At 42.6% G+C, this 22,464-nt stretch overlaps 1 protein-coding gene across 1 annotated transcript; it reads right to left on the bottom strand.

Annotated features, from left to right (window-relative positions):
• Positions 1–306: 306 nt before the first annotated feature.
• Positions 307–1,280, bottom strand: LOC140223465 (uncharacterized). The gene is made up of 2 exons (XM_072295305.1): positions 377–1,280; positions 307–332 (listed from the first exon to the last, which is right to left on the bottom strand). Exons 1-2 carry the CDS (start codon positions 1,278–1,280, stop codon positions 307–309), a joined length of 930 nt encoding a protein of 309 aa, XP_072151406.1.
• Between the last annotated feature and the right edge of the window lie 21,184 nt (positions 1,281–22,464).

Below are 22,464 nucleotides of genomic sequence, written 5' to 3'. Positions count from 1 at the left end.
AGGATGGCAACACCAACACATGCATTATCGAACCAAATGGCACACTTTCCATTTCCAAAATGACATTCATATCCATCATGGTCCATACGTGAAATGCTAATCAAGTTTCTGTGTAACGAAGGAACATAAAGCACATCTCTAAGTACAAGCATGAAACCATCAACTAGCTCTAGAGAGACATCGCCAATAGCTTCAACTTCTGCTTGGACTCCATTTGCGACTTCAACGCATCTTTCGCTTCTTTGCGTAGTCCTCGTCGAACGGAATCCCTGTAAAGAATTTGCAACATGAACAGTTGCACCTGAGTCAATCCACCAAGTAGATTTCGAATACTGTGTACACAAGGATTCATTTACAAAAGAAATAGTATTCTCACCTCTTTTTGCCATTATGGACTTTAACCAGTCGGGACAGTCTTTCTTGAAGTGCCCCTTTTCCTTGCAGTGTAGACATTGATCTTTGTCTACTGTGAGAGGCTTTTGGTGATTCTGCTGCATAGGAGCCTTTCCTCGTGCCTTGAAAGAGGAGTTAGCAATCTTTTTCCTGTTGTCCTTCACATAGTGCAATGAACCACCATATGAGGATCTAAGTCTGTCCTCTTCCTGCACGCACATGGCTATCATTTTTTCCATGTCCCACTGTTCTGGCTGCATGTTATAATTGACAACAAAAGTGTCAAACTCTTTTGGCAGAGAAGCGAAAACCAAATGAATAATGTGCCCAGGCTTGAGCTCAAGATCCATTGGCTTCAACTGTGCTGCCAAGTTATACATCCTCATGATGTGATCTCTTATGCCAGTCCCTCCTCCATTGTACCTCTTTGTGGCCAGCTGCTTGAACAGCTGGGTAGCGTATATCTTTGAGGAACCAGTGAACTGATTCCTTATCTTCTCGAGGTACTCTGAGACGGAGTCACACTCTGTGATCGAGCCCAAAATAGCAGGCTCAATCGTATTCTTTACCAAAGCCATACATTTCTTGTTGGCAGTGGTCCACTGTTTGTTTTCAAGGGTGTATGCCAACTCCAGTGGAGCATAGTCCCTTTCCTTTTGCTGCCATGCAGCATCATCATCACCTTCAGCCCTCACTGGCTTCTGTGGAGCTTGTGGTCGCGGTGTAGTCAGCACCCAGTCAACTTCTCCACAAACGAAGGAGAACTCAATCTTCTTCCTCCATTCTGTATAGTTGTTGCCTTTCAGAATGGGTATCTCTTTGAGACAAGCCATTAAGTTGAATGATCCTTCACCCCTAGAGGTGGGAGCAGCAGAGCTGCTGGCCATCGCGGGTTCGCTTGGTGGAGTCTGCGCAAGGCAGCGACGCGCAGTGCCGAGTCCGGTCGCCGGTGAGATGGTGGTGGTGCTTCCCGCCGCTACTGCGCAAACCTAGATCGGTAGGTATGTCGGTGGGGCGGCTGGCTACGGCGAACCTCGTGAGCCGAGCCGGGTCCCCCACCCTGTTTATATAGCGCAGCGCGACAGGGGCCCACCACCCATTGCTAGGGTGAGCGCCCCCGATCAGGGCGCGGATCAGGGTCCCGATGGGCCTTTGGGCCCATTGGGAAAGAGATCAATCTAACAGGAGTACATCTCAAAGTCAAGAAAAATACGGCCATAACACAGATGCATTATATTGTGTAGCGACACTCATGCAGCTCATATGCTGCATTACTTTCTGGACAACATTAGGTCAACATTATTGCATTGCCAGCGGCGCCTATTACCGAATTCTTTATGAGCACTTTGAGTTAACATGTTGTTGTATTTGGGATGAGGATAAGGCACAGTTTGAGTACTTAGAGAAAACAAAACATACCACACAGTTAATAAGTTCAACTCAATTTAAGTTTACCATGGGCATGGATTATATATACATACAATGTTATACGGCCAGTGACCCAAAAGGCTCAAACCGACCAGAAGGTCATCCATGCAAGTAAAATTTCAGCTGTTGAACGAGAGTCATTGTCGCTTAATTAGCCAATGCTTTCCCTTCTGCCTTTTCAGGTGTCGTGTTTGAGTTTCCAGTAGCATTAATGAATGGAGCTTGGCTTTTCTACGGAGCATGCTCTGATTTGTTTCTTGAGAGCATCCCTCCAACCAAGTTCCATATCCACACCAAACTTGCGATCTGTGGTGGTATTGCCGCCTTGCAGCAGTCCCATCCATGGAAGATCCATCGGCCACACAAGTTGTTAGCAAATAATGCGAAAACAAGATCGAACACGAGACACGAAAACATTTACGGGAAAAAATTACGGGCGCCAATCGACGATCTTCACTATAATGAGAAAGTTACAACACAGGGAATACAATGAGCCGTCTTGCTTTTCCCCGTGCGGCTTACAAGATGTATATATAGGGTGGACTAAACTGACTGCAATCAAATACGGAAACAAATCCGCTAATCACATGACCTGAATCGTGTGCCCTCTAGGCGTCCCACAAGACATACGTTATAATTCGGATCATATCCAACCCAAGTGAATCTCGTTGATCATATAGCTCCACTCTCCCCACATTATTCACTTTATTGGTGACAAATTCGCATATTTGAATTTCTGATACCTCCCAGGCCTATACAGATACAGCCTCAACGATTTGTGCGATTGTTTTGACTACTCAATTGCCTTCTAAACATATATATAGGTGTCGATATATTTGTGCCATGCAATTATACAACCGCATACACACCCCATGTTTTCTTTTTATACATGCGAAACTTTGGAAAACGCATGCACTCATACCACAAGTGAAACTTCATGAGTCATTACTACTACAGTCACCATACATATATACTGCTACTTGGACTCCATTTCCAGACATGATTGCCAGCAGTACCAAACGCATGGACGATGACTTTACAGTTGGCACAAGAATCCTGGAAGATATAGATGATGGTAGCACGGTGGCACATTCGGAAATCAGGATTAAGTATTCCGTTGTACTTTGCACAAGGATTACCTGACCTTCGGCTAATGTTCGCTGGGAAAAGTTGGTGGAAGAGATTGATCACATCGTTGCACACAGCGTCTCGAAAATATCATACAGCTGCATAATGACCTCAAGTTGTGTCAAATGTATAAACCATTTAGGATGTGCATGGTGTCAAGTACAAATAGTCCATGTTCAATAGGGATCAGGATTCAGGAGTCCGTCTCATATTAAGGCTTCAGCGCTAGACATGGATTACTGCACATGTAAAATTATAAATAAAATAAATTGAGCAAACCATTTTGTTGCTAACCCTCCAAGCTGATGGTACCAACAAAAGAGAACAACAGCGCAAGAATAAATAAAGAGAGACATGATCGATGCGTGGTTAATGAGAACAGGAAATTGTTGAAGTATGCGTGAAGAGATGTCATGGAGGATAATCTTGCCGTTGGTCGAGCCTTCTCATATTAGCATTTCCAGCAGCAGACGAAGCTCCTTGATCAGAGAACATTGGCAGCACGCGTCATTTCGTAGGGAGGTCAATGGCAGGAGACCTCCACGCTACTTCCGTGTACACAATCTGGGGAATAGCATGACTGGAGATTGGAGACTAGTTGAAGATGAGAATGCTTGACCAGCCCAGGCAGCGTCAATGGTGCTTCATCAGGCTGTCGAGCTGGTTGCTCAAGAACAGAACTGTACTTTAATCACCCTCCTACTACACTTACTCCAAGAACCGAACGATTTGGTCAATTTTTAGATATGGTGGGTCTTCCATTTCCAGCCAGAACTGAGTCACGTTTTTGCTCTCCGTCTTACAAATGACTGGAGTTGGAAGTAGTTCTGGTGGAATAATAGAAAGTTACTCGCGGTTGTCGTTGCTCCGGAGCTCACTGAACCATTTTGTCTTTCGAGGAAAGCCTTCATTGAACTAAAATGTTGTAGTAGTCGCTCTTCCACCCACGGTCCAGCATATGAAAATACAATCTCTAGACAAGCATAAGAAACGGTTGGCAACTTCCATTATTTTTTTCGCACAAAAGAGAAGGCTACTTTTCACACATGGCAAATCGAGAACTGAAATGACAAGCAAAAGCATCATCATCGTTGTTGCTATAGTTCACCCCTATCCTGTAGAAGGGAGCTTCTTGTTTCCTGCATTCGGATAATTCAGAATGGCTGCTGTGTTAACGTTCTGGTGTGCCATGAGTAGCACCTGCTCATGCTTGTACTCATCTGGTCTAACGAGGGCGTCAAATTTTCCTCATGCAGAGCATTGCCTCCCCAGCCGTCGTCGCAAGACTTTTGTGATCAACAAGCATCCTCATTGTGTCATAAAGCTTTGGAAGGGACCTTGATCCCACCACCGAGCCGAGATGGTCGAGACTCAAAAACCTCACGTGAAACCTTATCTTGGCACATTCGACAAACAGTGATTGATAGATATCATGACACCCACCGATCCTATATAGCTCGAACCAAAAGCCCTACACACAATTTGGCATCCCTCGTCTGGTCTCCCTCTTTTTATATGTCCTACTGCTAGCCCTCAACCACAATGTGGCATGCCCCTGGTCTTCCAGGTGCCTTTTATCATAGTTGCGTCTATTTGTTCTCCACAATCGATTATCTTTTATTATCTGACCCATTGATGTTGTGTCGATGTCCCAATCCGACTGACTAGAGTTGTTGGAGTTGAGTTGTGTTCGGCATATGTTGACATCTCAGTCCAACTGACCGGTGTTATTTTTTCCATTGGTTATTTGCCTAGTCTGAGTTTCATCTTCTTTTTAGAGTGAATTTCACTGTAGGTTTGCTAACTTATCAGCATTCTCACCTAGGTCCATGTACTCTCAAACTCGTTATCTAGGTCCCTGATCTATTAAAGTGTGGTCATCTAGGAGCGTCCACGGAGGCACTTTTCTCCTACGTGGTCTCCGCCGCGCACCGGTGTGACTCCCTGAGCGAGCGGCACCGCGAGCACGTCGTCGTTCTGCTTCATCAAAGATCGCCGCTCCTCCCCTTTTTGCCTCTGCCTCAGCTCTTCTTCTCCACCTCGCCGCGTAGCTAGCACTATTGCCAGCCAAATTGGAGCATCTCACAGCAACATTTCCCAATCTCTTGCACCCACAGCCTCAAGAATCTTTACTCTACCATCCTAAGCAAATCAAAGCCCCAACCGAACCTTCTAGTGTCGGCATTTTCCTCCGCACCCTTTTTCTTCCTTGCTCTTGCCCACCGAACCGCGCTGGATCAAATTCGTCGCACCAGGTGAGCCTCCGCCCGATTTGCCGCGGATACACCATCTCCTCAACCTTGTCAACCTCCCTAACTAGCTCTCTCCCTTCCTCCCTGCCTGTAAAGGAAATGAAATACCTTTGTATATATGCCTTATTTCCTCTCTCTTCCTACCCATTTTTCACCTCAACTCGAAGTTTGCTAATCCACGCGAATCGATTGGTCCTTTGAGACTGACTCCTCTCAGCAAACAAAACGTGGTTCTTTTTTTTAAGTTTCGGTATCTATGGTTCATTGTTATATTTTTTGATGCAATGTTCATTGTTATCTTGTACTTTGCAGTTTTGAATTTTACGGACCCAACTCAGTCCAAACAGTTGCAGCATACCAAACTTTTCTAGAGCTAAGCTAGCAGGGACCTGCATTGAACATGGTTCAACTGCCATGGTAGCATTATCAATTTTGTGAAGTAATAGCTTGATAGGCAAACATACGAGTGTTGCAATGTAGTCACACGCGCTTTCTCGCTGAAATTTGCCACGCATGGTTAGTTACAATGTAACCGCTCAAATTCTTAGTTTCGGTGAGCTTTCGTGCACACAAAACCATTTCTTATTGCAGTTCTGCGGTTAATGTAGCACCTCAAGTCAACAGTTTAACTGAAAAAAATGCTGCTTTTGCTCTTGTTTTATATTACCTTATTGCAGGGACAAAACAATGACAAATCCAATACTGACGTGAGAAGAAAGAACCACCTCTTAATTGGCCGATGCTTTCCTTTTGCCTTGCAGAAAGTAGCTGCCATGGTTGGCCGCACTATGATGCAAACTCCTTTTGAGACGTTGTGTTTTCGTTCTTCTGCTGCAGACATTGTCTCTAGAGCTGCTGCTGCTGCAAACATGCCATGCTGCAGACATTGCCATGTTTTCGTTCTTCTGCTAGCTGCTGCACCCAGACTCGGTTGCATCTAGAGCTGGACAGCATATGCCGGCAAACATGCGATCAGTGGTTGCCACCTGCACCTACTACGCCCATGAAAGATCAATTCACCACGCACATTGTGGTCTTTGATGGCAAACCTGTACTCTCCTCACATCTGTGTGATGCGGACACATCACTATAGTTGAATTTCTGATACCTCCCAGTTCTAAACAGCTCATGCCAAAAGCACATGAAACTTAGGAAAACATATGCACTCTACGACAAGTGAAAATTCATAAGTCATCACTCAAGCACTCGTCATACTACTTTAATTTGGACTCCATTTAAAGGGACCTACATATGATTGCCAGCAGTGCCTAATGCAGGAATGCCTTTACTATATAGCACATGAATCCTGGAAGATAGACAATGGCAGCATGGTTGGTACATTCGGCGTTAAGTTCAGTTGCTCAAGGATAACCTGACCTTGGCTAATAATGTTTGCTTGGAAAGCTGGTGGAAGAGATTGAAGTATCAATATTTCACACAGCACCTCGAAACATCACACTGCTCCATAATGAATTCAGGTTGTGTTATGTGTATCCCCCATTTAGGTTTATGCGGTGAATGGTGCCAAGGGCAAGTAGTCCACGTTCAATGGGGATTAGAACTTAGGACTCCGTCTCATATTAAGGCTTCGGCGTCACATGGGGATTACTGGACATATAAAATTCTAAACCAAATAAACTGAGCAAAAAAACCATTTTCTTTCTAACCCTCCATGCTGATGGTACTAACAAAAGAGAACAGCAGCATGAGAAAGAAACCAAAACATGACGCATGGTTAATGAGAGATTTAGCAAAAAAAAAACATCTACTATAGGAAATTAAGCAGCACGTGGTCCGTGAACATCAGCAGCAAGCACTTCAAAAGGCAGGTGACATCCACGACCCACACGCTACTCATGCTTGCGCACAATCTGAGAGCCTGGCTGGGTACTTGAGACGAGCCTAACCAGAGTGCTTGACCTCCCCAGGATGAGTCCAAGCGGCGCTTCATCTAGCGCCCAATCTACATGGAGCAAAGCTCATCATCAGATGCATGCTTGAATTGCACATATTTCTCACCTATGAACTCCTTATGTCTCCCAGCCCTAATAACACAATATTTCTGGTGTAGCCATGAAGCCATCACAACCTCAGATACACCCTATGGTCCTACAGCTGCCTGACAATATCATTTCATTGAGTACACTACTTGCCCTCGCATGCGCACTCGACGTTCCAGTTTCTCAATATATATCGGCCCATTCCTGTACTTTTCTTATTTTATTTACCCATGCAATTATTCCTAAGGTACAAAAAGGAAGTTCCTGAGTACAACCAAAGAATTGAAGCAACTCTGAATTTATTTACTGCCTCCACATTATTGAGTTGCATGCACCAACCAATTTAACCTAAAAGCTTAAGCTGATGGGGGAGGTGGACAATTCACTTATACTTCAATACATATAATGAACTCCCACCACTGCAAAAACAACATGATCTTAACAGCACTAGAACTTTAACTAAAACTCACAATCAGACAGACTTCAAACCAAGACACTTTGAACCTAGGTTTTGATCTTGTATGACCTCATGAAAGTAAAATACATTGGTGGTTCTTAAACCTGCCCCGCTTTGTCACATATAGGTTCTAAACTCATCACCCTCATTAATTTCATCAAATTTGTTGCATTCTTTGGAGGCAAATCCAATTTGGATGCTTTTCCTAGATTTATAATACCTCGATTAGGAAAATATATCTACCTACTATCCAGATTCCTGGTGGAATGTGGCGCGGCATAAATCCATCCATCGGCGCTGCTGATGCAGCACGCGGCCACGGTAACGTAGCATCAGACTCGGCGAGGCCCCCGCAGGCGGTCAGGTCTCTTGGTGTTGGATAGACTTGCACAATGATACGGTAAAACTTGAGAGCCATGGAGCTCGAGCCGTTCGCAGGCCATGTCGTTGTTGGCTGCAACTAGCGGAGTATATTGCCCCAGCAGGGCTGTTCACGAGCCATTCCCACCCACCTGATCACGGACTTGCTCATCCGAAGTGTATTTTTGGCTCATAAAAGTTCCCTACGTCTCCCAGCCTCAATATCATAGCACGACTCATCATGAACATGTCACCACCTTTGACCTCACATGTATGCCCGATGCCCTGGAAGCTTCCTAATAATCTCATTGCCTTGGGCACCCTATGCTCCCTCTCACATGCGTAGTCGATGCTCTGATTTGTCACTGCATATATAGGCTCTCTGCTGCAACTACTTGGCTAGCATTAGCTACATTTAATGACATGCTAGCTCCTATCTGTACACTTGTAAGATAAATGCCCATGTCTCTTTGAAGAAAGTTCAATTGTCAAAATAGCCTTGGATCCTTTCGCATCGGAAAAAAAAAAACATTGGCTCCTTTCGCAAAAAAAAACGCTTTGGCTCGACAGGGTACTGGAACGGCTTTGGTTCAAGTTCAGACTGATTTTTACCGAAGTATGTAGCTTAACATAATCCGATGTGAAGTTTTGATGGGTTTCAATCATGCATGAACCATGAAAGAAATAATATAAGTCAGGTTTTATATGAGATTTTATTTATATCATTTCAGTGTTTGCACTTTGCATTGTTTAACTTTTACAAAGCCCACTCATCAGACAATTCCTATCATATCACGATTGCCTTGATACTTGCATTAAGAAAAGTATTGTACATCAATCTAAATCATCAGCTGAGGAGGATTCGGTGGCCCATATTGATTTGAAGGTACCGTAAAAGTCTCCCCTCTTAGTGACATGATAGCAGGAGTACTGCCTACTATTGGAAGAGGCTTTTGTAACAAACTTGAATTTGTGATGTAGGGTGGCGGTGTACCATTGACATATCAGGACTAAATTCTATTGTACCTACGCATAAGAATGCCCAATTTTGAGTAATTAATGGAAAATGTCACTTGGGAAACTGGTTTTAACCAACATTTTACATTTTTGTAATGAAATCCAACATTTAACTTTGCCAGTCAACCAAAATACAGCTCCCCACGGAGTACTAGCTAGCTGTTTAAATTTTGTCATCGAACTAGATTTGTATATTGGAAGTCCGTGGTCCAGCCATGATCCATCCCTGTATGATTGCGGATAAATAGTTGCAAGCTCGGTTCCATGCTTGCAGCACGCTCAGTGCCTGGAGGCCGATCTTATCATGCTTGAATTGTTAAACTACAAACCAAAATACTTGTGCCAAATGGACAGCTAACTAGGTTAAAGAGTATTCATACGAGCACCAAAAATGGCAAAATGTTGAGTGGCACATATGCCACCTCAAAGATGCAAAACAGAAATTGAAATTACAGGGCACGCAACCAAATTAACCTTACACAAGAAACACCAGGAAGTTAGAACTACACTACTAGTCCCTTGATTGAAGCTTTGTTGCTAAATTTTGGGGACACGAGCTTCCTGTTGCAGGCTCGGCTGTTGTAAAAAAGTTGACATTGTTGAATTCTCGATGTCACCCAAGCCTAAAGTATACTACGGAGAAAGAAGGATTCTACTATGCGATGGTGCTTTTACCGGTGAAGTCGCCGTGCTCAGCTGCAGCCAATATGCTGACGATCCCATATTCGCATGGGCTTATGCACACCCTGCAACTGCAAGTATCGCGTGGCCTCTACAGCGTTTCTAGACATACAGGCACCCAAGGGGAAAATCATCGCATCAATCACCGGCAGGGGCCACGAATAGCTTGCCAAACTGGGTGTCATAGACTCCCGATGCCTCTCAAGCCTGAATGTATCCGCTGAGGAAGCTAGCTAGCTACTTCCAGTTTTTTGCTGGGCTAATGGCCAATGCAGCCATGCTCCTAGTCCCGGTGGCTTGGTCGTTTACTCGTCTGCTCGGCAGCTACGATGCAAACTCTGCAACTCGTGTGCTCGTGGCATGTGCAGCGCGATCTCTCGTATACCCTTTCTTCTACTCATATAGATATATATAGAATTATAGATAGATATATATAAGCCCCAGTGTCATACACAATAGCCTTTCTCGGTATATAAATGTGGTACTCAGCTAAGCATCTCAACCTATGGACCCAACATTGGAAGGCAGAGATTTAAAGAATCGTTCCCCTTTGCCCACATTTTATTTTTTACTCCTCATGGATACACCTGAGCTTGAAAATTTTTCATATTATCTACCAATGTAATCCCCATCCCTAGCAAACTTTTGTGGAGCTTTTTGATGATTGGTGACGTAGGGATGGAAGAGAACTATTTGCCTGGGTCAGATTTTCAGACAACCAGACAGGCCCAACTCTAGTTTAGCACGGTTCCGATGGAGGAAGCTGGCACAATGGCCAGTCCAGCGTGGCCAATGTGCCCTGATGTTGCTCCATTTTGCACTTGCTCGTACAGGACTCTTTAGTCTCTTTTGTTTTTACTGAATTGTTCAAAGGACCATCCTGTGTTCTATATATGCATAACTGCACCATGGCCATGAAACTCTGTATTTTTTTTGGGTAAGCTGCCTAGAGATATCGAACATGGTAACTGTTCAACTGAGCTATATATGCTCTGGACATTTAACAAATAAAAGGATTAGTGCATTTCCGGATTTTGTTACTTCCATACGAACAGCTGCAGCAGCACACCATGCTGTATCAAGTTTATTAGGATTATCTGAAACACGCACAACAACAGTTTCAATCAGTGCAAAACGCAGAGGGAGAAAAAAAACATGATTGGTTTTGGACTGGACAAATTAAGAAGAAAAATGGTAAGCAGGCAAAATGAATCAAGATCACACCGCAGAGAAACACAAATGACCCTTGGATAAGGGAATTCTACTCACTCTGGAGGAAACGGAACGGCAAGCTTTGGCACAACATGAGCATATCGAACCAAATGTGTCATCTCATCTGGCTTGATCATTGACATTTGGCATGTATATGTTACTGCTGCCTCCCAAGCCTTATTGGTTGCACGGGCAACTCGCTCTTGGGTTCTGGCAACATTTTTCGTAATCATTCCGATCATTTGCCTGGCACTCCGGGCATGCACAGATAATACTGCTACCGCGACTAGTCTAACGCATAACATTTTCTTGGATCCCTCCGTGGAGATTTATAAATGCTTGTGTTTTTGACTCATAATAAATGAAAAGATCATTAATCCGACCAGTAATAGAAGTAAAAGCTGAGAGAGGCCACCAACGACATGTGATGAGCCATTATGCTGGACATGCTGTTTCATGTTGTGTACTCTCTCTGTGCAATCTATCTTGGTATTGCATTTCATTGCATCACAATGCATGGTATATGGAGTTATGTTGCCGCTTGATAGCCGCGACCGTACCGGTACAACATCGTTTATTGGACATAACGATGCAGCTTCATACTTTGTTGAGTATGAAGGCAGGAGACATGGCATTTGCATTGCATTCGCATTTAGGGTGCTATTAGTTTTCTATGGCATTTATTTGACAATGGTGGTGAGAAGTGAATCTTCTCCAAGGTTTGGCGATGAATTGGTTTTATTTATGTATGAGGGTGTTGGAGTTGATAATATTATTATTTTTCATTGAGGAGTTTTGCTTGCTGATAATAGTTAAACCATTGTCTAATGAACTTGTAGATTAAATAGCTCCTTAAAGCCGGTTACTTGCTGAGATTTTATATCTCACCCCTGTTTTTTTACCACCTCAAGTACTTGATGGATGGATGCTTTGCTTGAGGGGTTGGGAAGTAGCAGCACGTCACACACTTCTTCTTAATCAAAATTCTCTAGTGCTATGCTGTAATAATTAAGTCCTTCTCTATGAAAGTTTGTTTGTTGCTTAATGATGGCTAAGATTTATTAAACCTTGCCGTTAATCATTTGGATATCATGTCCGGATATTTCATTCATACTAGTCCTTATCTTTTTATTTGTTGCTTCCACGACGTTCCTATTTTTAGGGAAGATGCTGTTAAAATCTTTTCCCTTTTATCCGGTGTGGTTGAGTAGCACGCTAGGTGTGATGCCCCCGTGGCCGTCGACAGCTCGCTGGCGACGTGAGCCGCACCTAGATCGAGATCGGGAATAGTTTTGGGGAGGGAGGAACCCTAAACCCCTGTATCCGGTTTCATTCAGAAGATAACGATTCAGAGTTACATCCTGTTGCCCATCCGGCCTAATAGCCTCCAGTAACACACGCACACACGCTTACAGCTAGGTCCTGCCCAGACACCACACACACGCTACTCCTGCACACGCCTATCATTAGTCCACCGTCTGGCTGGGCCTGACAGCTCCCCCAGCTTCAGAGCTTGCTTGTCCCCAAGCAACGGCATCAGGGAACTTGTTCTTGATGACATAATAATCCTCCCAAGTTACAGAGGTACCAGGTAGGGTAGTCTATTTGATGAGAACCTGAGGGATGGCTCGAGTGCCCTTCTTGACCGGCCGACGATCCAATATAGTCTCTGGTGATAGATCTTGAGCTGACAAATCAGCAACAGTTGGCAATTCCTTGAAGACAAGAGTGTAGTTGGGTGTGAAGGGTTTAAGTTGTGAAACATGGAACATCGAATGGATTTGACTTCCCTCCGGTAATGCCAATCGGTAAGCAGCTGATCCAATTTTCTGTTCCACCTCAAAAGGACCAAAATACTTGAAAGCTAGCTTAGGATAAGGTCTGGTTACCACCAAGTGCTGCACATAAGGTTGCAGCTTAAGTAGAACTTGGGCACCAACTTGAAAGTTTCTGTCGGAGCGATGGCGATCTGCTTGTAGTTTAATTCGATTCTGAGCTGCAGCAAGGTGGTGTTTTAGAGACGCCAATTGCTGCTCCTTCTCTTGCAGAAAGTCCAGGGCTAGGTTGTGTTCTTGAGCAGACAATGGTAGAAGAGTGCCCAAATCAGCCTCATAATCGTAGAGAGCCTTAAGGGGAACAACCCAGAGAAGTGTGGTAACTGGAATTGTACCACAATTCAGCCAAAGAGAGCCATGACTTTCATTGTTTGGGTGTATCTTGAACAACACATCTGAGGTACATTTTCAGGCATTGATTTACTCGTTCAGTTTGGCCATCAGTTTGTGGGTGATAAGCTGAACTTCTGAGTAATTTTGTATCCACCAATTTAAACAATGCTGTCCAAAAGGCACTGGTGAAAATCTTATCCCTATCAGATACTATTGTTCTTGGCATGCCATGTAACTTAATTACATTGTCAAGTACTGCTTTAGCTACTCCTTGTGCAGTGAATGGGTGCTTCAAAGGGATGAAATGACTGTATTTTGTGAATCTGTCAACTACCACTAGGCTGACATTACATCCTTCTGACAGTGGCAATCCTTCCACAAAATCTAGGGAAATATCCTGCCAAGCCCCTTGAGTAATGGGAAGAGGTTGGAGTAAACCTGTTGGGTGAGTATGTTCATGCTTGTCTTGTTGACAGATTAAACATTTCTTCATAAAGTTGGTGACATCAGTTTTCAGCCCTTTCCAATAAAAAAGTTGTTTGATTCTGTAGTAAGTGGCTTTGATGCCAGAATGGCCTCCAAGAACACTAGAGTGCAAAGCATCAATCAGCCTGGTTTACAAAGATGAATTTTCAGCGATCCAAACTTTGTTGTTGAACTTGATAAGGCCTTGTTGCAAAGAAAAACCTTGATCATCAGGAGACTTAATGGCTAGCCTGGTTAAGATTTCTTGGGCTTGAGGGTCAATAGTATAAGTATTGAGCACCTCTTGAATCCAAACTGGTTGAGCTTCAGAAACAGCTTGGAGTGCTAACAAATGGCAGCATCTGAATAGAGCATCAGCTGCTAAGTTTTCCTTTCCTCTTCTGTAAATGACCTTAAATTGTAGTCCCATTAGTCTTGTTATTGCCTTCCTCTGCATTTCAGAGTGGAGGTTTTGTTCATTGAGATAAGATAAACTTTTATGATTTGTTCTGATTATGAATTCCTATCTTTGAAGATATGGTCTCCATTTCTCCACAGCCATAATTAGAGCTAGAAATTCCTTTTCATATATGGACATTTTCTGATGTGTTGGTCCTAATGCCTTGCTCATAAAAGCCACAAGTTGGTCTCCCTGCATCAAAACAGCCCCCACCCTTGAATCAGATGCATCAGTTTCAACAATAAATGGCTGAGTGAAATCTGGGATTGCCAACACTAGAGCTATGATCATTGCTTGTTTCAACTGTTCAAAAGCTGCTTGAGCTACCACATGCCACTCAAATTGCTTCTTCTTTAGTAGATTTGTCAATGGTTTAGCCAGTAAGCCATAGTGTTTGATAAACTTTCTGTAGTAACCAGTAAGGCCCAGAAAGCCCCTCAGTTCAGTGACAGTAGTGGGAACTAGCCAATTGAGCATAGCTTCTATTTTTGCTGGATCAGTAGCCACCCCCTGCTCAGAAATGATATGGCCCAAATAATCGAGTTGATGTTGAGCAAAAGAGCATTTGTTGTATTTCAGGAAGAAGTGATGTTGTCTGAACTTCTCTAGAACCAGCCTAAGATGTTGCATATGTGAGTCCAAAGTGGGACTGTAAATTAATATGTCATCAAGAAACACTAGCACAAATTTTCTTAGGAAAGGGTCCAAAATTTCATTCATGGTACATTGAAAGGTGGCAGGAGCATTAGTAAGCCCAAATGGCATAACTCTAAACTGGTAATGCCCATGATGTGTCTTAAAAGCTGTTTTGTATTCATCACACTCTTTCATCCTGACTTGGTTAGATAACCAGCTCTCATGTCCAATTTGGTGAAAGACTTTGTGCCAGCAAGTTCATCCAGAATTTCATCAATGATGGGCATAGGAAATCTATTTTTGATGGTGATGTCATTAAGTTTCCTATAATCCACACAAAAACGCCAAGTACCATCTTTCTTTTGAACTAGTAATACAGGAGAAGCATAAGGGCTCATACTTGGGGTTATGAGACCAGCAACAAGTAATTCTTGAACCTGTCTTTCAATTTCATTCTTGTGTAAAGGAGAATATCTATAGGGCTTAGAATTAATAGGAATGGCACCTGGAATGATAGGAATAGGGTGATCATAAACTCTAGAGGGAGGCAACTCTTTAGGTTCAGCAAAGACATCTTGAAATTTCTCCAATAGTGCCTGAACTTCAGCAGGATTAGATTGTTCTTCTTGCTGTGGTAAAACCTTAACTATAGCAAAAGCCCAAATATCATTGCCAGCATCCCATTTCAGTAATTTATCAGCTGAGAGCTCCTGAACAAGTAAATTGCCTATCTGAACACCCTGTATAGTGATCTGCTCCCCTTTATGCAAAAATTGCATAGTCTTGTGTTCCCAATGGTGGGTAATGGAACTGTGTAACTTGAGCCAATCATACCCCAATATACAATCATAAGCTTCCAGATTCAGCACTCTCATGTCACAACTAAAAGTGTGTCCTTGAATCCACCATGCTAACTTTGGTACCATTTGATCAGAGACTAGTACCTCCCCATTTGCTACTTTCACAGTTTTGGGTTGTGCCGGTATGGGTTGGATGCCAAGCTTGTTTAAGAATCCGGAGCTTACAAAGCAATGGGAACTACCACTGTCTACTAACATTAATATCACTTTGTTCTTGACAAGGGCTCTTAATCTCATAACTTCACCCTCCTCTGTGCCAGCAATGGCATTAAGTGAGAGCGTGCCAAAATCTACTGCCAAGGCATCTTCAATATCCAACTGAGTGAGGACTTCCTCAGTTAAGCTAACATCTAAATCATTGAGCACCAGGGCATTGACTTGAGCTTTTGGCCTTTTAGTGCACTTAGAAGCATGAGTGGCATCATATGGTTCTCTGCAATAAAAACAGAGGTTGTGAACTCTACAATAATCTCTGAGCTGCCTTTCCTTGGAAAGTGTAGGAGATGTAACCGGTTTTGGCTGATCCACTCGGACTGAGGTTGATGTAGCAGGCCATTTGGTAGTGGTGGAGTGTTTCAGACTCTTTTTGGAACTTTGTTCTTGGATTTGCTGTTGTATATTGGCCAACATCACTACTCTTTCCATAGAGTGTGGGACTTGTCCTTGAACTGCATACCTTATGTCAGGTTCAAGCCCTTGAATAAATTGTGAGATGAAGTAGGTGTCAGGCATCCCTCCACTATGCATGTCCACCTGAAATTGAAGAGTCTCAAAAGCATGTGCATACTCCTCCACTGAGCTGACTTGTTTCAAATCCAATAATTCATCAATAGCATGCTGGTAGTCATAAGCCCCAAATTTGTGCTCTACAGCTTTAATGAATTGGTCCCAATTCTCCACTCTATTCTTCCTCTTATAGACTCTGAACCACCTGGAGGCATTTTCATCCATATGCATTACTGCTGTCATGATCTTCATGTGATCTGGAATGTCAAAGATCTGAAAATAAGTTTCACACTTATTACGCCAAATTGTTGGATCTTGTCTTTCAAATTTTGGAAACTGCATTTTTGGCATTGAATTTCTGTGAGCTGCAGTATTGTGTCCAAAATGACGGGCACCCGTAGCAAAGCGCTGATGGTGTGATTCCTCAAACTAGTTGTGGTCCTGATGGTGGTGATGTTGTCGGTGAGAGGTAGCATTGGATGGAGTAGGACTACCCTCAACATCTTGATCCTGTTGCCCCAATCGATCCAATGTCAATTTAGCCACCGTTTGCCCAGTAGCTCCAATTGTTGTGCTAACAGTTGTTGCTCCCGCATGGACAAATCCACAGCCTTACTGTTGATGTCCAATTTCACTTGCATTTGTGTCTGGGCTACACTGAGGTCTTCCAGTTTGGCAAACAACACATCCACTGATTCTATCAACTTATCCAGTTTCGCATCGGCTTTGGAGTAACCCTCGGCCATGGCCTCCAAAAGAAGTTGGGACTACAGGGAGGGTTTGGGTGGAGCCGTGGTGAATTGCCCGCAAATCGAACCGTGGTGGGATGGGAATTATAGGAAGTCAATCGTCGTCGCCGGTGCTGCGCGGCAAACGGCGAGGCCTCAGCAAACCCAACCCGTGTACGAGCTCAAATCGACGGGGTACTGCAATTCAACACACGATCAGCCAATCCAAGACCAGATACATCCAATCACTGGTAGGTAGAAGGAATCGGACAAGGAGACACCTGAATCGGAGAAAGGGAAGCCCCGCCGTCCGCGCCGCTTGCCTGTCCAATGTCGCGCCGCCGCCGCCGTCACCCCAACACCCACGCCAAGGAAGACGAGGCTCTGATACCCCTGTGATGCCCCCGTGGCCGTCGGCAGCTCACGAGCGACGTGAGCCGCACCTAGATCGAGATCGGGAATAGTTTTGGGGAGGGAGGAATCCTGAACCCATGTATCCGGTTTCATTCAAAAGATAACGATTCAGAGTTACATCCTGTTGCCCATCCGATCTAATAGCCTCCAGTAACACACGCACACACGCTTACAATTAGGTTCTGCCCAGACACCACACACATGCTACTCCTGCGCACGCCTATCATCAGTCCACCGTCTGGCTGGGTCTAGGTTGGTGTTTATTTTTCCTGGGGTGCAGTAACCAACGACTGGTGGAGGAGGGTTGTGTGCTTGTGCTTGTGTAGGCCCCAGATGAAAGGACCAGCTTCATCGCGATACAGTACACCACAGGCCAACCAAAGGGAAGCTAACATCCCCTTCTTGTCATCATAGTCTAGAGAACTGTGCCGAACTGGGACCTTTGTCGGTCCTTCGGACAGGACTCCACGATATCATGGGCAGCAAATCACTTCTCCGTGTATCCTCGAATCCCAGAGCCTCCCAATCCCGCGCGTGTGATACACTCCTCATCACCTGACATGCACAGAACTACAGAAGGCATCCTCCCTCCCTCTTGAGAGCCCAGCGGCACTCTCACCTCAATGTGTGTGCACGCACGTGGATTTTGATGGTTGCAGATGGCACATATTGGCCCCCTTTTAAGGTCATGCATGATGATTCATTTATCGGATGTGCAACGCCCGTGCATCTGCCATAACATGGTCTCCTGTGCAGCAGCACTTATTTGCTGCCTCCAAACTTTTATTTCTCTAACCAATGGTAGATGATTTTTTCTATACAATAATGAGACACCGAAAATGTATCTCAATTTTGCAATTTCATAATAAATTATATCCACACTCCACAGTGTGACTTTTATGGTAGCTCGGGGTGTTTGGATCTTTAGGACCTCCTAAAATTTATGTCACATCGAATATTCGGAGGCTAATTAGGAGGACTAAATATGAGCTAATTATAAAACTAATTACACAGATGGAGACTAATTCACGAGACAAATCTATTAAGCCTAATTAATCCATCATTAGCACATGTTTACTGTAGCATCACATTGTCAAATCATGAACTAATTGTGTTTAATAGATTCGTCTCGCAAATTAATCTCCATCTGTGCAATTGGTTTTGTAATTAGTCTATATTTAATACTCCTAATTAATATCTAAACATTCGATGTGACAGAAATTTTAGGAGGGACTAAAGAAACAAACACCCCCTCAGTAAATAAAAAGTAGACTTTTGAAAAGAAGGGAGCACTTATGTTGAAAAGGAACAACCTTGCTTCCAATTGCCAAAGACGACTTGAAACAAATAGCCAATAGGCCGAACCTGAAACAGGCCAAAATAAAACGACAGTAGCTCTCGTCCCAAGAAAGTGATTTGTTTGAAAACACCGACAAATGATAATTCTTTTGTTCGCCTATTACCAATGGACGATAACATTCTTTGTACAGCAATGAAAAGATGGCTAGTATATGTAATAGCCATTGTGGGATATTTGGCACCCGCTGAGGCTTGGTGAACTAGGATAGAGCATGGTATGCTACAAGGGCATGGCACATCGTTTTTCATTGCGACACGGAGCAGTGCAGCGCAAGGAAGGGGAAGCCAATGTCGGCTAGGTGGTCATGTGGAATGGAGCACTGGGACCTCTCTGTCACTCTGTGGAATGGAGCTCCAGATTAACATGGGCTGATGGACAGTGGCCCGGTTCCGTCACGTATAGCCATGAATCCCGATGCCTCACAATCCCACCACACACTCTTCAACTCGTGCACAAAGGAATCCTCACTCAGCCATGAGAGCGCAACCACTTCTCATCGGCTCTGTTGTCTGTGTGCTCGCGTATTGTGTTGCTTGGCGGCTTGGCGGATGGACAATCCTATTGACTCCCTTATAAGGCCATGAGTCATGACCTGTGGTTTTATGTGAGGCGCCACGTGACCTGCTGCCATTCTCTACACATGACAAGGTAGTACATGACTGCTGTAAATTTCAGGCTCATATCAAACAGTTTCACTATGCTTGTCACTTGTGACACCTATAATATATATATATATATATATATATATATATCATATCGGGCAATCTTCCCCAAACACATATATTTGATGAGCTACCAGTACCAAGAACGTTAAAGTACTAGAATTGAGACTGCAAAAATAAGAATTGAGAAGAACCTAGAGCCCCAAGAGCACCATTCTGATAACTGAGTAATTCAGGAAATTGAAGTCTGAATTATTCAGTAGATGACAATCTTACTATTACTAATTGGAGGCTCCTTTTGAAACCTTCAGGTGAAGCCACCTAGGATTCCAAGATGGACACTCTAGAAAAAGAGAGGAATTCTATAAATTCTCACAAAAAAGCAAAACATCCGACCATCGATCGATAGATTCAAATCATCATAGCCATTGGATCTATTATATTTTCTAAAAAATTACCCACCTATACCATTATGAAAATAGCCTAAAGTAACCCCAAAATCTATATATAAATTACCCACATCTGCCATTATATAAAATAAACTAAAGTAACCCCCTAATCTTCATCAAAATTACCTACTTATGCCATTATAAACAATATTTAAAATAACCCCCTAATTTGCAACTGAATTGCCTACCACTATTACTTAAAAAACTTAAAGTAACCCCTTAAATTTGCATCTATATTACCCACACATGCTATTATTAAAAATAACATGAGGTAACCCTACGTTTGAATCAAATAACCTTAATTAAAAATATACAACAATATATGATTCAAAATCGTCTATATCTTGCACTATTAGTATACACTATAATAATTAAGGTCTATATGCATGATATGTGTCACCATTTATAAGGATATAAAGTAATGGGAATATAGATTTCTATGCTAAAATTTTATCTCAAACTTAGGGTTCATTAAACAAATTCAAGTGCATACCTGCGATCCAAAGTGAAAAGTTAAAGATTATAAATGTGGATGGAAATATTATAGAGTAATTACTAACTAAAATCTATTTGGACGAAGATATTAAGTATATATCTACATAAGTATTGTGTTCAAATATTTAACAAATGAGAAGTAGCCTATGGTAATAGTTTTGTAGCAATGTAGTCTCATTTCTTTTTCCATTGGAGACTCCGCATTAGTTCCCACAAGACAACCTAAAAAAAAGAGAGAAATTCTCATAAAAATTAAAAACATCAAACACCAATCCTATAAACTCTAATAATTATAACCATTGATCTATTATATTTTCTAAAAAGTTACCCACCACTGTCATTGTGAAAATATTAAAAAATAAGCTCTAAACCTATATCTAAATTACCGAGCTCAGCTATTATAAAACATAATCTAAAGTAACCTCATAATCTTCGTCCAATTTATTAATACACATCATTATAAAACATAACTTAAAATGTCATTCTAAAATTTTATCTATGCCACCCACGTATGTCGTTATTAAAAATAACCTAAAGTAAACATCTAAATCTTAATCTAATTATCTTCATGTTGATCATATATAAATGTTAAAAAGTAAACTAATATATGATTCTAAATTACCTATTTATGTCATTGTTAATATAAAAAATACTAAGTTAAAGTATATACACATGATGAGTGCCACCATTTAGACCATTTATACATATACATGCGGAATCGATGAAAAACATTGATTTGTATGCTAAACATAATGTATGGAGGATTGGAGGTGTGATACAAAATGGAAAAAGTATGAATATGGATGAAAAAGTGCATAGAGTAATTATTAATTAAAAATCAATCACAACTGGACAAAGATAGGTATATAAGTATTATGTTGAAGTATTGGAAAAATAAGAGAGTAGTAGGTAAGCAATTTTGATTATTAGCTAAGAGTTTAATTTCTAAATAATTTTTAAATACAATAGCTTCTAAAAATATTAGCCCATGCGGGAGTACGGGTTGATGGACCAGTGCACATTTATGCAGATAAATAATCGCATTCTTATTGGTTCATAGTTACAAGAACAAGCACCGCACAAACGTTCTTCAAGATTCTTCTTTATATGTTAAAAGTTCCAGTAAATGAAACTACATTACAAAGAAACGATTCCTCCTCGATGAACTATCCATATCTCACTGTATTCTCACGTCGATCCATAAAGCCTGCTTGGACTCTGCAGACATGGATTGGACTGCCTAAAACTCTGCAGCACTGGTTGGAATGCTTGATCTCACCCTAAAACTCTGCAGCACTGATTGGAATGCTTGATCTCACCCTAAAACTCTGCAGCACTGGTTGGACTGCTTGATCTCGCTGGCCCCATCCATCGGAACTCAAGATTGGCATGGGCACTGACTTCATTCAGCTTGATCTCCTAATTTTTCCAACACTGGTGCCACCCATACCCGATCTAAGGTAACCATCCGCCCCTCGTGCACAAAGGCATCGTCCCTTGTGGCTGCTTCGTTCTCGGTTCTCACCAGGCCAGTTCGCTCCAATCTCTGTGTGTGTTTTTTGTTATTGCGTGGGTGCTGGACAGATTCTTGAGTCCCTTTTAAAAGCCTTCCAAGATCATGCAGCGGCCTCATGCATGCATGACACTATGACAGCATGTGTTTTCTGGCACTGTGCTGCCTGCAGACTTTATTTCTCTAACCAGTAGCATATGGTTTTTAAAGTGTAACCTTCTCAGTTAGCAAGCATATACAATTTGCTTCAGTTAAAACCTCGGTATGTTACCTTCGCCTAATGTCAGTGCATGTCAAAGAATTGGATACTGCGCGCTAGTTAGGAAATTTCACTGTGTCCGAAAGGAAAATGTTCGCAGAAGATCTGTATCCGAAACCGAAAGCACATACAGAGAGAAGCCACATATTCAGTTCTATAATAAATATTTTTCGTATTGTAAATTGCATACCGCAATGTATAAAAAACTTATAAATTATTTTCATTAAGAACTTGTATGTTGACATGCACTAGCCTTAGGGTTTGATAGTTAAAAACAACGCAAAAGGGAGTCAAGAGGGTGTCGTCCATCAACAAGGCAACAAAATGCGCGCGCACACAAA

This window comes from Setaria viridis, chromosome 7, assembly GCF_005286985.2.
Source record: "Setaria viridis chromosome 7, Setaria_viridis_v4.0, whole genome shotgun sequence".
Taxonomy (NCBI): Eukaryota; Viridiplantae; Streptophyta; class Magnoliopsida; order Poales; family Poaceae; genus Setaria; species Setaria viridis.
Note: the sequence above shows the minus strand (reverse complement) of the source record. Positions and strands in the feature narration are given on the sequence as shown.